Source organism: Perna viridis, chromosome 8, assembly GCF_037379345.1.
Source record: "Perna viridis isolate PV_CMFRI_1.1 ecotype Kerala chromosome 8, ASM3737934v1, whole genome shotgun sequence".
NCBI classification, from domain to species: Eukaryota; Metazoa; Mollusca; class Bivalvia; order Mytilida; family Mytilidae; genus Perna; species Perna viridis.
The window spans coordinates 17,608,606-17,621,720 of NC_142452.1; the positions used below are offsets into that span (position 1 = coordinate 17,608,606).

The following is a 13,115-nucleotide window of genomic DNA, read 5'->3' on the forward strand; positions in this document are numbered from 1 at the left end:
GAAAAGAGCTGAAACAGGGGAATTAGTCTGGCAAAAACATCATTTTCAAGCTGCTCATACAAAATCCAGCACGTGTTGATTTTTTGTTTCTGAATCTAGCTTTAAAGCAGAAGAAAATCATGCCTGCTAAGACTACAACTGGTGAAGGCAGAACAACATTAATAAATCAGTACCTCAGTCTAGCGATGCTTTCCCCAGATTTATCTGTACATAGTACCATAAGTTGTTCATCTGTAGAACAGTAGTCTATCAAATCATCCTGGAAAGAAGCAAAACAACAAATGTAAAAAAGTCAATCAAGTGAATCGAGTAAAAGTTTCCGTTATAACAGTGAAAATACTTTTATGCAAGAATAAATATATTTAATGTGCATACTGTTAAAATATGATAATCTCATTTGATAATTGGTTTTTACATGTGAGGTTTCATGAGTAGATCAAACACATCTTCGAGCTTTTTATACAGGCCACACCTTCAATAAATGGACTATTTTTATTACAGTAATTTGCATATTTGCTATGACTATGTAAAATGTTGCATTGTACAATAGGAGAAACATATGAAATGTTATTTTTAGAAATGAATGTTTCATTTTTGATGTTTCATCAGCTTGTAAAAGCTTTGACAAGTCACACATTTTGGACATGATAGAGAACTTTATAGAAAATGTGCTGGGGTCAACACTTTTACACCATGATGAAACATCCAAAATGAAACATTCAATTATTAACACAGGTAATAATTTTTTTGTGAGTTAAGGATTTAAGATGCAGCAGGGTTCACCTGTAATAAAGAGGTCAATACTACAATCTAAAGAGGTCTTATTAATAGATATGGAAAGGATGGCTTCAAGTCGAAGAGGGAGGAACGAACATGTAGTTTCACCACAATCCAACTCTAAGATTGGGTATATGATGTCACTTGTAATTTTTCATCATTGCTGAAAAACAATTGTCAGTTCACTTCTTTCTTTGCATTCAATCTAGAAGAAAAGCGCAAGCACAAGAAAAAAATATCCATTCCTTCCTTTCATCGATTTTTACATAGGATGTTACTTTAACAACAATTGTATTACCTCACTTCCATGAACAGTAGCTGCATGATAAATTTGTAGTCTTCCTCCAGCCATGTGTGGTTCTAAGTATACATACTGATAATAGAAATACATGTATAAATGTTCAGTTTTATATTTTATCATTCTCTTTTGAGAGACACTTTTTTGTAAGAGAAGTTGACCCAAAAATGCAGTTGTAGAAATCTTCAACAGAAAAAGTTCATCTGTATTTTTCTTCACCCCCCTTTTTTTAGATGCAACTTTAAATACATGCAAGTGATTTTACTCCTGTGTTCCATAAACATACTGCACTTATTGACATAACTATTTTAATAATAAGCACTTACGATGATTTTTACCAAAAGGTAATCAGATTAGCAATTAAAACGATTTTGGAAACAGCTTATGATGGATGCCAAATGATGACAATAGCTCACCTGGAACAAAAAATCAAAAGCGTCGATCTTACCTGCTTTCTATTGTAACAGTTCAGAAAGAGACAAAATCTCAAAATGGCAGAGTCACTGCACAACACATTTCTAAGTACATGTCCAGCACCTACAACAGAAAAAACTGGCCTACTCCAAATCTAACACAGCATATGATTTCATCCTTCATAGGTATTTTAGATGTCATAGACTATATTACCCTTTTAAAGGTACATCATTGACAATGTTTACAAATACAATGGCAACATCACAGGTATCCCAATGAAAGTTTTATACCATTGTTTTTTTAAATGCAGTGTTTTCAGAGCAAGTCTTTCACTATGTGCATGTATTTTGGCTTACCACAGAGTTTATTTTAATGTTGACATCAGGGGACATTGACAACACATAAATGTATGAACAGGTTATGCAGAACTGTACAGTGTAGTCTTTACACTTAATGCTTGTACAATAATGCAAATATACTTTTCCAAATTCAGAAAGAATGTACACATAAACACAGAATAATTGCTGTTACAAAATAATATTATTTTAAAAGAGTCCATGATTAACAGTTTAACTTACATGGTTGAGGTGGATTCTGAGCTAAGTCTGGACAGAAATCTAATACATTGGTTATCAGAACACATTCTCTTGTCTGAAAAGTTAATTGGCATAATATGACTTAACAGCGGCATTGCCCATAAAAATTATCAATCCTTAATCTTCATGTCAGGTTTCTTTTCCCTGTTGCCAAATTAAATACATGTATGTGTAATTATATTCATGTACATGAATAAGGAACTACAGAAGGTAGAACTCTACAAATTACAAATTTTCTAAGTTAAAGAAACATGCAATGGTACTGAAAATGCAATACAGCCCTAGTTGAAATTGAGTTGTTTAAAGAAAAGATTTGGTTAAAACTGAACCACTAAGGTTGTATTCTGTTATTGAAAACATTATCTTGTAAACATACACTTGTTGACCAAATCCTCAGTTTAAAGTCCCTACATATAGTAAATACAAATATGTCCCCTCTGTAAGGCTGTATCAATAAACTGGTAGGAGATTCTGTCATGTCTTGGTTTGATCTGAAAGAGACAAGTAAGTTTGAAAACAGTCATTCATTAGTGTAATATAACGAAGCCTCAAGTCAGAGAAGACTTACATGTACCATGTCAGGGCAGATCTACATCTATCTGACTATCCATAGCTTTTTCAGGGATGTCAATAGAAGCCGTCAACCAGCAAAATTCGACGACTACTTGCTCATATTTTGACGCCTACTCTACTTTTAAAAATGGGTGAATTCTTGCAAAATTTTCACTAGAAGTATTTTCACAGTCTATTGTCTTATCAGTTTTAAACATCGAGAAATATCCTTAACTTTAAATCATAAATTGAACCGTAAGTTATTACAACCATAAATAGCTTTTTTCACAAATATGATTAACAGTTGTAATAGACATTACCTCATTATTCCACTCCATAGTTTTTTCATCATAGAGGCTTGAACAAACTCATACTGCTGTACCATTCCTATAAATAGTCATATATTAACTCAACGGGCAATAAGTTTACGGTACTGTTCTATCTAAAATGATGTCTAAGCCTATATTCCAAACAAGTCAATACAAAATTTTTAAGTACATGTACCTTACTAAACGACACATATGCACTTATCAAAGTCAATTGCAGTTTCAAAAAAGACATTTAACTTTTTTACATACAATTTTCATTTTTGCAAAATACCTTCCAGGCGTGTAGCTGAGGCCAAATTGAAGTGAAAGCAAAATTACGGCAGGGCCCTGGTAGGGGGTCCAGGGGGGCAAAGCCCCCCCCCAGCTCCGTAGAGATAGCGTTTTAGAGTGTCATTTATGCCTCTCCTGGATGTATTTTATCTAAAAAAAAAAAATTAAAAAAATTGGCAAAATTAAGTGCAGGCAAAAGCTTTTTTGCCTAATGGCAGCTACGCGCCTGACTTCTATAGATTTCAATATCTTTATACAATAAACAAGCCATAAAAATCAACCCCACATCTACACAAGTACTATAGTAAATGTTTGACTTTCTTAATGAATATGCCTATTGTATGTGTACCTCCATCAACATCAGCTGGTGGCAGCTTAACCATCAACAGATTTCCTGCATTGCTAGAAAATGCATAGAGTGCTTCACCTTGATCAGTAAGATATGTGGCTGCACAGCTCAACTGTGTTGTCATTGTTCCTGGAGGGTTTACCATGTGTTTGTTTCTTGGATCAGTTGCTATGGCGACCGAAGCATTTAGAAATATGGATGGTATAGGCTGTTCTGAAGTGGTGTACCCCATATCCTGTTAATAAAGATAATTTTCAAAGATAAAATAATTGTAACAAAACAAATGGGCAAAATAAAAGAACAAACTAACACAAAGAAAATATCACAAATTATAACTTTTCCTAAACTCCTTCATTGTAGTCAATTTATGAACATGTACATGCAATCACATAAGTGAAAACTAATTTTCGCCAGTAAAAATCATGTTTCTCACATATAAGAGATTTTTTGTACTTGCTCTTGCATTTAGTGTTAATATTTTGCTTTACTGACATTGATGTAAACTGACTAGGCTTATGGTTCAATAGGGATATCAATGTGTCTAGTCCAAAACCACATTAAGACTATTCCAGAAACCTCAATTGCTCACCTTGTTAAAGTTTGTCTTTCAAGGGTAATAAATTTTACAAGGAGATGTCCAACAATTTTGACTCAAAAAGACTTTGGTAGGACTTATCATAAGGATCATTTCAGCAATTGAAAGTTTCTTTTTACCTATTATAGGTTTCACGATATTGGCTTAAAACTGTAAAAAAAAAAAAAAAAAATTAAAAAATTCATCTTTCAAGGGCAATAACTCTTACAAGGAGTCAACTTTGATCCCTGAAGACCTTTGATCTATAATAAGATCATTTCAGCAATTGAAAGAGTTTGGCTAAACCTAACGGTTTTGAGATGTATGTGAAAAACTACTGTCTGACCCCTATGTTCTATTTTTAGTAATGGGGGATCAAAAATCCCCACATCACAGGGCTGCTCTGGCTTTCAAAATTCTGTCGCCAGAAAAATCGCCAGCTGCCATTTTATGTCACAAATTTTCAGAAATTAGAGCCTGGGAGGCCCAAAAAAATTATACTTTTTTTTTTAAAATGACAGTATTAAGTCCACTGATGAATTATCTTAGTCAATTCATCAAAATAACCTTTCCATTCATGACATACATGCAGTCCTTGCCTTCAAATTTTTTGTCCAGTAGCCCTTTGGGCTAGCAAGTTTGAATTTTTGGTAGCCAAACTCAAAACTAATAGCCAACTGGTTATTTTCGTTGCCAGATCAAATAAAAAATAGCAAATTGCAACATTGGCGAAGCCGAGCGTGACCCCTGCATCAGTTCTATTCAGGATATTACAAGAAACATTCATACCAAGTTTGGTTTCAATTGGTCAAGTAGTGTTAATTGAGAAGATTTTCGAAAGAAATAACATTAAAAATAGGAAAAATCGTTGAAAAAGGGCAATAACTCCAATATGGCTTAATGGATTAAAACCAAAACTTGATCAGAGATAGATCTCATCATGCTAAACACTTTTACTCATGTCAGAATTTAGCTAAACCTAACGATTTTTGAAAAATATATGAAAAACTACTGTCTGAACCCAATGTTCTATTTTTAATAACGGCGGCCATGATTCCGATGAATCAAAAATCCCCACATCAATTCTATGCAGGATATCCCAAAGAACATTTATACCAAGTTTAGTTCTAATCAGTCAAGTAGTTTCAGAGGAGAACAGTTTTGTATAATTGTTAACAAAGACGACGACGACTGCCAAATGATGGCAATAGCTCACATGGCCTTTGGCCGGGTGAGCTAAAAAAATTACCCTTCTGGGTGGAACACCCATGGATTTAGGGGAATCACCAATACATTTTGAAATACACCTCAACTTCCTGATGTGATTTCATTCCCCACCAATCTCAGAATCTCTCAATGAGTTAGAAGGGTAAAAGTTCCAGCTACCATTTCCAAAAGAAAAGTCTATGTGCTAGAGCACATTTTGTATACTCACATGTCTCTGTAGTCTGGATGGATGAGGAAATATCAATCTGTGTACACTTGCTACAGTAGCCACCAAAATAACTACACTGTCATGGAACTCGGTTACTGATATCCCATCCAAAATCTGGGTATCCTGGAAACGGTACATAACACGTGACCCAACAAGGTCATAGTTAAGGCTCTGCTCAACAAGTTCAAGAACATCTTTACTTGTTTTCCTACAATATCAGAAAAACCATTTAACTAAAGGTCAGAAAGATTTCTGGTTGTGTAAATAGTAAATGTAATCAGATTTTGTATGTATTGTGTAACATAAGTAGGATTTACATTTTTGACTAAAAATTTAGTTATGACCACATTAAATGTTTATGTTAACCAAATTAAACTTGGTTGAAGCAAGCCAAAATCAAATCAGTACTGACTTAAACCAACTTGATTAATAAATTTTTAATGTCAGAAATTTGCACTTCAAACATTTTTAAGCTGATTGAATTACATCACACTTCTGATAAGAATGCCACACCCATAATGTCAATGTGCGTAAAACTTTGTAATGTTCAGTAGATTTACCAGTAAGCAGGATAAGTGTGATTTATCCTGCTCTCACTCAATATTATAATGCAAAAAAAATATTTAACACTACTTCGTTCAAGTGTGAATTACATCACACTTCTGATAAGAATGCCACACCCATAATGTCAATGTGCGTAAAACTTTGTAATGTTCAGTAGATTTACCAGTAAATAAAGCGGTTGTTTACAATATTCTGAGATAGACCGCCATCATAATATCTGTAAGTGTAACCTCCACATCTATCTGGAACTTTGATATCCTGTAATGTGCTTGCTGAAGCACCTGAAATATATTTGTATAAATAAAATAACACAGAATTTTGGATTATAAGATAATCAAAGTAATTCAAATTACTTACATGTAATTACATTAAATTAAACATTGGTAGTTATTTGTTGCAAAAATAACTGCATCTCTCCCTAAAAAATCTTCTCAGATTTGACCTTCAATGTTTCCTCCCAATATTTAAAACTTCTTGCATAAATTGCATTTTTTTTGTACCTCAAAATTCTATAAAAAAAATTACAAATTGTCAATACTTGCTCTTGTAAATAATTTAACAAAAATAAAATAATTATATCTTTTAGCCGTAACTGAAGACACTTCAGAGCTGTAGTTCTTCAAAACCAAACTTTTATACATGGAAGGTCATCCTACAGATTAAATTTTGAAAATTCAGGTGCAACCTCTGGCAATATCAGTGAGTTTTTATGCTATCAATGACTGAGAAAAAATGGACACTTTACACTTATGTTCATGGAACAAAGAATGATCTAAAATTTAAATTTGAATTTTCAATGAAAAAAAGTATTGGATAAAGGGTTATAAAAAATCATTTAACTGATAGACAAATACTCCAGGTAATAATCAAAAGAACACATGACAATATCAAGGCAAACGCTTTTTGAGATGTTGTGTTTTTTTTTTAATCATTTTGTATAATTTCTGCTTTAGTTAAAATCCTCATTACCATATAACTTAGGGAATCATAAATAAATCTTTCGTATTGCTCTCTGTTCAGGACAATACCCAAATTGTATCTTTGGTAAAAAATCATGATATGATGTTATTCTTATAGAGTATTTAATCCAGTTCTTTTTTCCACAGTGCTGTGTTGGAGAAAGTTGTGCCCATCAATGATGCATAAGAAATAGACTAAATTAAGACAAAACAGATAATCAGATGCAGACTCAATCTCTGCCTTATTCCACTAACCATTGACTGAGTATAATAGAAATCAATTCAGACTGTGTAAATAAGCTTAATTTGTAAAGGAAAATAATTGAAATCTATTTTTTACGCTTATGTGGTACCAGGAGGTGGAAAATATTTTGGCACAGATACAAGATAATGGTGAAAACACCAACTTACAAAGTTCTACATGTATATACTGTAATAAAATAGAAGATATCAATACAGGGATGGTTCTGGGACACAGAATCGGGGAATTAGCACATTTATTCTCCAAATGCTGCACTGTCAAAGTAATCATGCCTTTCAAAAGTCTATTAAGATGTTTGCTGGTCTATTTGAGAATAACAAGGATTTCAAAAGAATGCGAAATATTTTAAGAACAGAAAATAATAATAAAATAAAAATGGGTCAGTGTGCTCCTTTTTGAAATATAAGCATTTGAAATTTTGGCGGGAAAGAGTTTCCATAGATTTTATCTTATTAAGTTTTATCTATTAAAATTACTGAAGAAATACAGGTAACAAGGATTTCACAAAAACTTCCCAAATCTAACTTCAGTCATAGTTATGTAAATCAAAACAATTCTACAATGAATCAAAAGTAGATTAACATCAGTGTTTTAAAATGTCCCATAAATCAAATAAATATGCTACCAAAAAAAAAAAAAAGATTTTTGTGGACAAGGATTGTTATAGTAGCAACTGAAATGATTAAAGGTAGATGTTTTTGAAATCTGTTAATTTTGTATGATCATGCATGTAAACTTCTGACAACAGGTTAAGTTTTGAATTTTTATATCACAAAACTTAATAAGTATACTAGAAAAAATCTACACCACAAAATAGTAACCAGGAGATAGCTCTTAAACTCAAGCAAAAATGTTTTAGGTCACTTTTACAGCCTTTGGCCTATTGTGAAACCTCACAAAAACTCCTGCAACAGCTTAAGTAAAAGTGGATGCTGGAGCATTCATGTTTCATAAATTATTCATTACAAAATCAGAGTTTTATCACAAGTAATTTATGGAATTTGGAAAGTTGAAATACATGTAGGTGATAAATAATAAATTGTAAATCACTTGCTGTCAGTACATTTTTTAAAAATCCCAATATATAATTTGGGTAATTGTTGATTATTCAGGCATGGTCACTTGCCTCTATGCTAGTTTTACTGTTAAAGGCAAAGAGCAACCTTAAATGCAAACCGTGTCAGGTGAGTATAGTACTACAGTACACTAGCGAAAGTAGGGAGGTCAGTCAAAATATGAAGTATATAGAAAATGTACAAGTTTATATTAGTTTGAAAGAGCCCAAGAAATGTAACTTACTGGTGCAAAAATTTTTAAAATCCGTCAAGGGGTTCAAAAGTTATTACAATTTAAAGTTCAAAATTTTGGTCATTTTTCTTGCGAAGGCAAAAATGTCACATTTTGGGCACTTCTGTGGCCCACATAAGTCAAACAGGTAAAGAAATTCATACATTGTGTCTTAATCATTTAAATAAAGCCATTTCATACTTTGATTTAAGCCATTCAGGAAACTTGTATCTTAGATACAAAGAAAATTACACTTTTTTAAAATTGGCAAAAAAACACTTTGGACTTAGTTTTTTTTTGCTATGTGTCAACAGCATCGTGAATTAAAGTGCCATTTTTGGATATTCATATTTGGAAATTGGAAGGTAGTAGAAATCTGATCCTTTGCTGTTCTTTCAAGAGAAATCCATTAAACAGAAATAAATAAACAAATATTATGTCAAAACCTCCGATTTGTTTTTCATTGGAATCAGAAACACTGCGGCAGACCGCCTTTTTTTTAAATGCGTTTTTTCAACAAAAAAATACATTTTTGCTTACTAAGAATTCAAAAAAAAATATTTAATTTTTTCTGTCACTTGTTTTGTGTGGCAATAAAGTTGCTTGACTTGAAAAATCATGTTTTTCAGCTCAAAAAAATTTTTTGAGGTCGAAAATTTACATTTTAGGGTAAATTTTAGAGCTATTTTCAGTGGAAAAAATGGCGAAAGGTCAGACAAAAAAAGACATTTTGAATTTAAAAGCAGTTTTCAGCACATGACAGTTATTGTTATTGTGATTAAATATGTAAAAACACATTTTTATCAAGAAATAATTGAATTATATTTAAAAACCAACAAGCAAATGTTGAAAAATGGGGGTAAATCGAACATTTTTGAAAATTTCAGATTTAAAAAAAAAACCGCATATTTATGCTTATATTGATCAAAATATCAACCTACCATATACTTATGTGGAACCATTTTAAAGCTTAGAATCTAAGCTATCACATGAAGATACTTTCATCTTATTTTGCTATAAAATGTTTAATGTGGATGAAAATTTGTTAGGCCTATACCTTAAATGAAGCCAGACGATAATCAAAATAAACATACATTTTTGCCGCAAAAATCGGCAAAATAATATTATATCAAGGTCTGGTCAATTCTAAGATTCCTAATGTAGTCTTGTAATGTTTTCTTGTTTAAATAGGGTCTTTTAACATAATAATAATCTCATTATTATGTTAAAATTGAATAAAATTTCAAAAACAAATGCTGTTTTCCCAAGAAATTGAGAAAATTTGTATGAATACATTGACTTGAACCAATGCGCATCCTTTCACTATGGAACTTTGAAGCCCTAGCTGTTTCCTCATGTGTACTATTATGTACATTAAATGATAATAAACAAAATATCATCATTTGATTAAGTTTAATGAACTTTTCGAAGTTTCCATTTCAGGCCAGAAGGGTTTCTTCACCGGGATCTACTATGTCTGCCAAATCTACAAAAGAGATTATGTACATAAGGACATTACACCTATTAACATCATTTACCTTATCAATTTACTTACAGTTAGTTTACTTTCTATTAAATCATAATCTGGTTTGCTAACAATCTGAAAAAATGTAAAACTTTATTTGATGTTGGTTGCTCACAAAGCGGTTGACAAAAGATGTGGCGAGGAGTTAAAAACACCAAACTTCCTTTTCCAGAATAATTATCTTCATTTCAAAACAAGAAGATTGTTTTATAAGGTTATATTAATGATATGTTAAATAACTTAATATGAATAATTTCGCTGCGTGATCCGTCTGGTTCTTCTATCAAGTGTTGAACTCTCTTACCAATCAGGTTATCGGGTTCAGGTGTGTCTGGAACTACCCTACTTACTGTACCCCACATGGTCCTACCTCAGACTCGACCCATATTCGTCTCATAGCATAGCCCACTATGCTGCTCAGGCCATCTGAAATAAACAAGTAGTGGTATTCAATGAATATGTACTGTGAGGCAGTTTTAAAGCAGAGTCTAAACACAAAACTAATCGACAGTTCTTGTAAGTAATATATGATTCAAATGTAAATGCTTATTTGTTACCATAATTAAAAGACTCAAAAGTTTTATTATTAAAATAAATAAAGCTACTAAACTAAATCAAAGTATAAAAACTAACTTACCATGAATTCGAAATATCTCCAGAACTCAACAAAATGAAACTAAAATGATGAAAAACAAACAGAAAATAAAACTAAATCATAATAAAATTTACATCACAGTTTACTTTTTATATGACAAAATAAAATAAATATTTAGGCAGCCTGTTTACTAATACTTTCTTCTGAAATAAATCAATAATTAGAAGAAAAAACATAGTACAAGTATGTTTCATATACATACAACAAAAGATTGGTATTATGAGTCAATCAATGTGATCCTAAAAAGGCCAAAAAAATATTAAACCATAATTAATTAAAATTTAATGATAAATAATGTATATTACTAGGATTTTAAACCTTTTCCAAGCAATTGTACATGTATATGAATATTAAATAAGTAGAGCATCTACAATCCTCTAAAAAATGAATATGTAAGTTAGCTGTTAAAAATTGTACAATATGAATATATAAAGTAAACTTAAGAAGATGCAGGTCACATGTAAAATATGCAATTGCCACATATATAAATCTCATCAAATAAGTTCTATTTATCAAGTAAAGTACAAGCAGGGCTACATGATAATTGTTCTAATAAAAGTCATAATATATATGAACTGATAAAATGAAAACCAGAAAAAAAAAAAGTGTATCATTTGAAGAAGCAATTTAAGGTTGATTTTTTTTTCTACATATGATAATTTTGAATAAATAAAACAGTTAAAATAAATATAAAGAAGGTTTATGCTTAAACATGTGAGTTTCATATAAATTGGGCACTACATATAAATTAAAATTGAATTATCAAGGAAATTAAATGCAATATGTGCAGATTCTCCCAACCAATAGAAAAAAGCAAGGTAAAATACAGAGACTTCCGATAATATAGGAAAGTCGATAAAGTCCGAAAGATTTTGAATGGATTGCAATCAATCGTTGGGAGAATTTACCTCATTACATATTCATCCTTTAATAAAAATGTTATGGAAACATATTCCAACTAATGCTAAATGAGAGTGATCTTTTTTAAATCAGCTCATGCAGAATCAAACGAAAATCAGACCTTCCAAGAAGGTGAATATAGTTTTTAAGCTTGCAGATGATAAAAGGTCATTCTAGAATTTGACCTTACGGAAACAGGGCGATTAGGCTTATATTAGACATAATTTAGGTACTTACCGTAAGTGATTGGCCTCCATGGCCTAGGTCCATCGTTGTCTGCACCACCAGTCAAAAATCCGTCCAGAAAACAGTCGGTAAAAGGCATTTATCCCCGAGTGTTCGAAAATCTTAACAGAAGCTATGGCGGATCAGTAACATCCGGTTAGCAAGAACGATAACCGGTCCCGCTTTAATTTTTGTGAAAACCACGCCCTGACCACCCTAATATCCAATCGATTCCGCAAGCTATTATTGTTTTTCTTCTGAAACCAGGGTTACGGATGGACGCAGAAAGGATTAAATTTTCGGAATCCGACTGTCAGTGCATTCCGGGTACGCAAAAACTATTTTTTTTCAACATGTTTTTCCTTAAAATTACGTAAAAAATATGTTTTGTAACAAAAAAATTAGCCTGACAACCGGATTATCAAAATTGAAGATATTTCCAAAAATTTAAGCCATAAATGAAGAAAATCGGTCCAGTAATAGCTTGCGGAATGAATTTTGAAATAGGTATGATCTTTGACACATAGTTTTTCAGGCGGCCATTTTTCTCAAAGTATCGTCACTTCAAACGTTTGTACCAAATGACCATCAACTCCAATAACAATGAAAGTTGTATATTTAGAAAGAGAAATGTCTCATCTTCAATTACATATATTTTTTTTGTCATGCAATGGATTTTTAACCATTTTCTAACGTGTTAAAGTTGACTCAAAATTGAGAATTTTGCTCTCGCAAGAATATCGATAAACGCACTACCGACCTCCCTAGCGAAAGACAAAACAATAACAAAATGAAACTAGTCTACATCAGTACATCTCGACCCTGGGTTATCCTCAATTATTCGATCGGACAAGCGATTTTCTAATCTTGCATGTTTCTTAAACGAATGACATATACCAGTGTTAACATTAATTTCTTTCCATCTTGCGACAGAATTTGAAGAAATTGAAATCTCCCGATATGTTCCACCACTCATGCTTTCCGCCATTCAAAATAATCTCCATACTCACGACAATTTTTTTTGACAACTATTCCCCAAAGTAAGTATTAATGAGTCTTCTGATGGATCATTTTCAAAATTAAATTTTATCATTAATAAAAATTAACTCAATAATATCAATAAATGAAAAAATACGCCAAGTAT

At 31.8% G+C, this 13,115-nt stretch overlaps 1 protein-coding gene and 1 long non-coding RNA gene across 3 annotated transcripts in view; both read right to left on the reverse strand.

Annotated features, from left to right (window-relative positions):
• LOC148609580 (nuclear pore complex protein Nup160-like) overlaps positions 1-12,976 on the reverse strand; it is a 41,942-nt gene extending 28,966 nt beyond the window's left edge. Inside the window, exons 1-10 of the mRNA XM_088540447.1 lie at positions 12,869-12,976; positions 6,322-6,439; positions 5,595-5,802; positions 3,586-3,820; positions 2,958-3,024; positions 2,462-2,576; positions 2,068-2,140; positions 1,524-1,612; positions 1,076-1,150; positions 174-259 (exon numbers count right to left, since the gene is read on the reverse strand). Of these exons, the coding sequence (XP_088396573.1) occupies positions 174-259; positions 1,076-1,150; positions 1,524-1,612; positions 2,068-2,140; positions 2,462-2,576; positions 2,958-3,024; positions 3,586-3,820; positions 5,595-5,802; positions 6,322-6,439; positions 12,869-12,959 (1,157 nt within the window). The 5' untranslated portion in view covers positions 12,960-12,976. The remainder of the gene's footprint in view (positions 1-173; positions 260-1,075; positions 1,151-1,523; positions 1,613-2,067; positions 2,141-2,461; positions 2,577-2,957; positions 3,025-3,585; positions 3,821-5,594; positions 5,803-6,321; positions 6,440-12,868) is intronic.
• Positions 8,592-12,734, reverse strand: LOC148609581 (uncharacterized). Of its 2 annotated transcripts, XR_015914555.1 has the most exons (3): positions 11,984-12,734; positions 10,829-10,867; positions 8,592-10,617 (listed from the first exon to the last, which is right to left on the reverse strand). It is a non-coding gene; the product is annotated as an uncharacterized LOC148609581 (long non-coding RNA). The 2 variants fall into 2 exon arrangements; XR_015914554.1 differs by lacking the exon at positions 10,829-10,867.
• Positions 12,977-13,115: the final 139 nt, after the last annotated feature.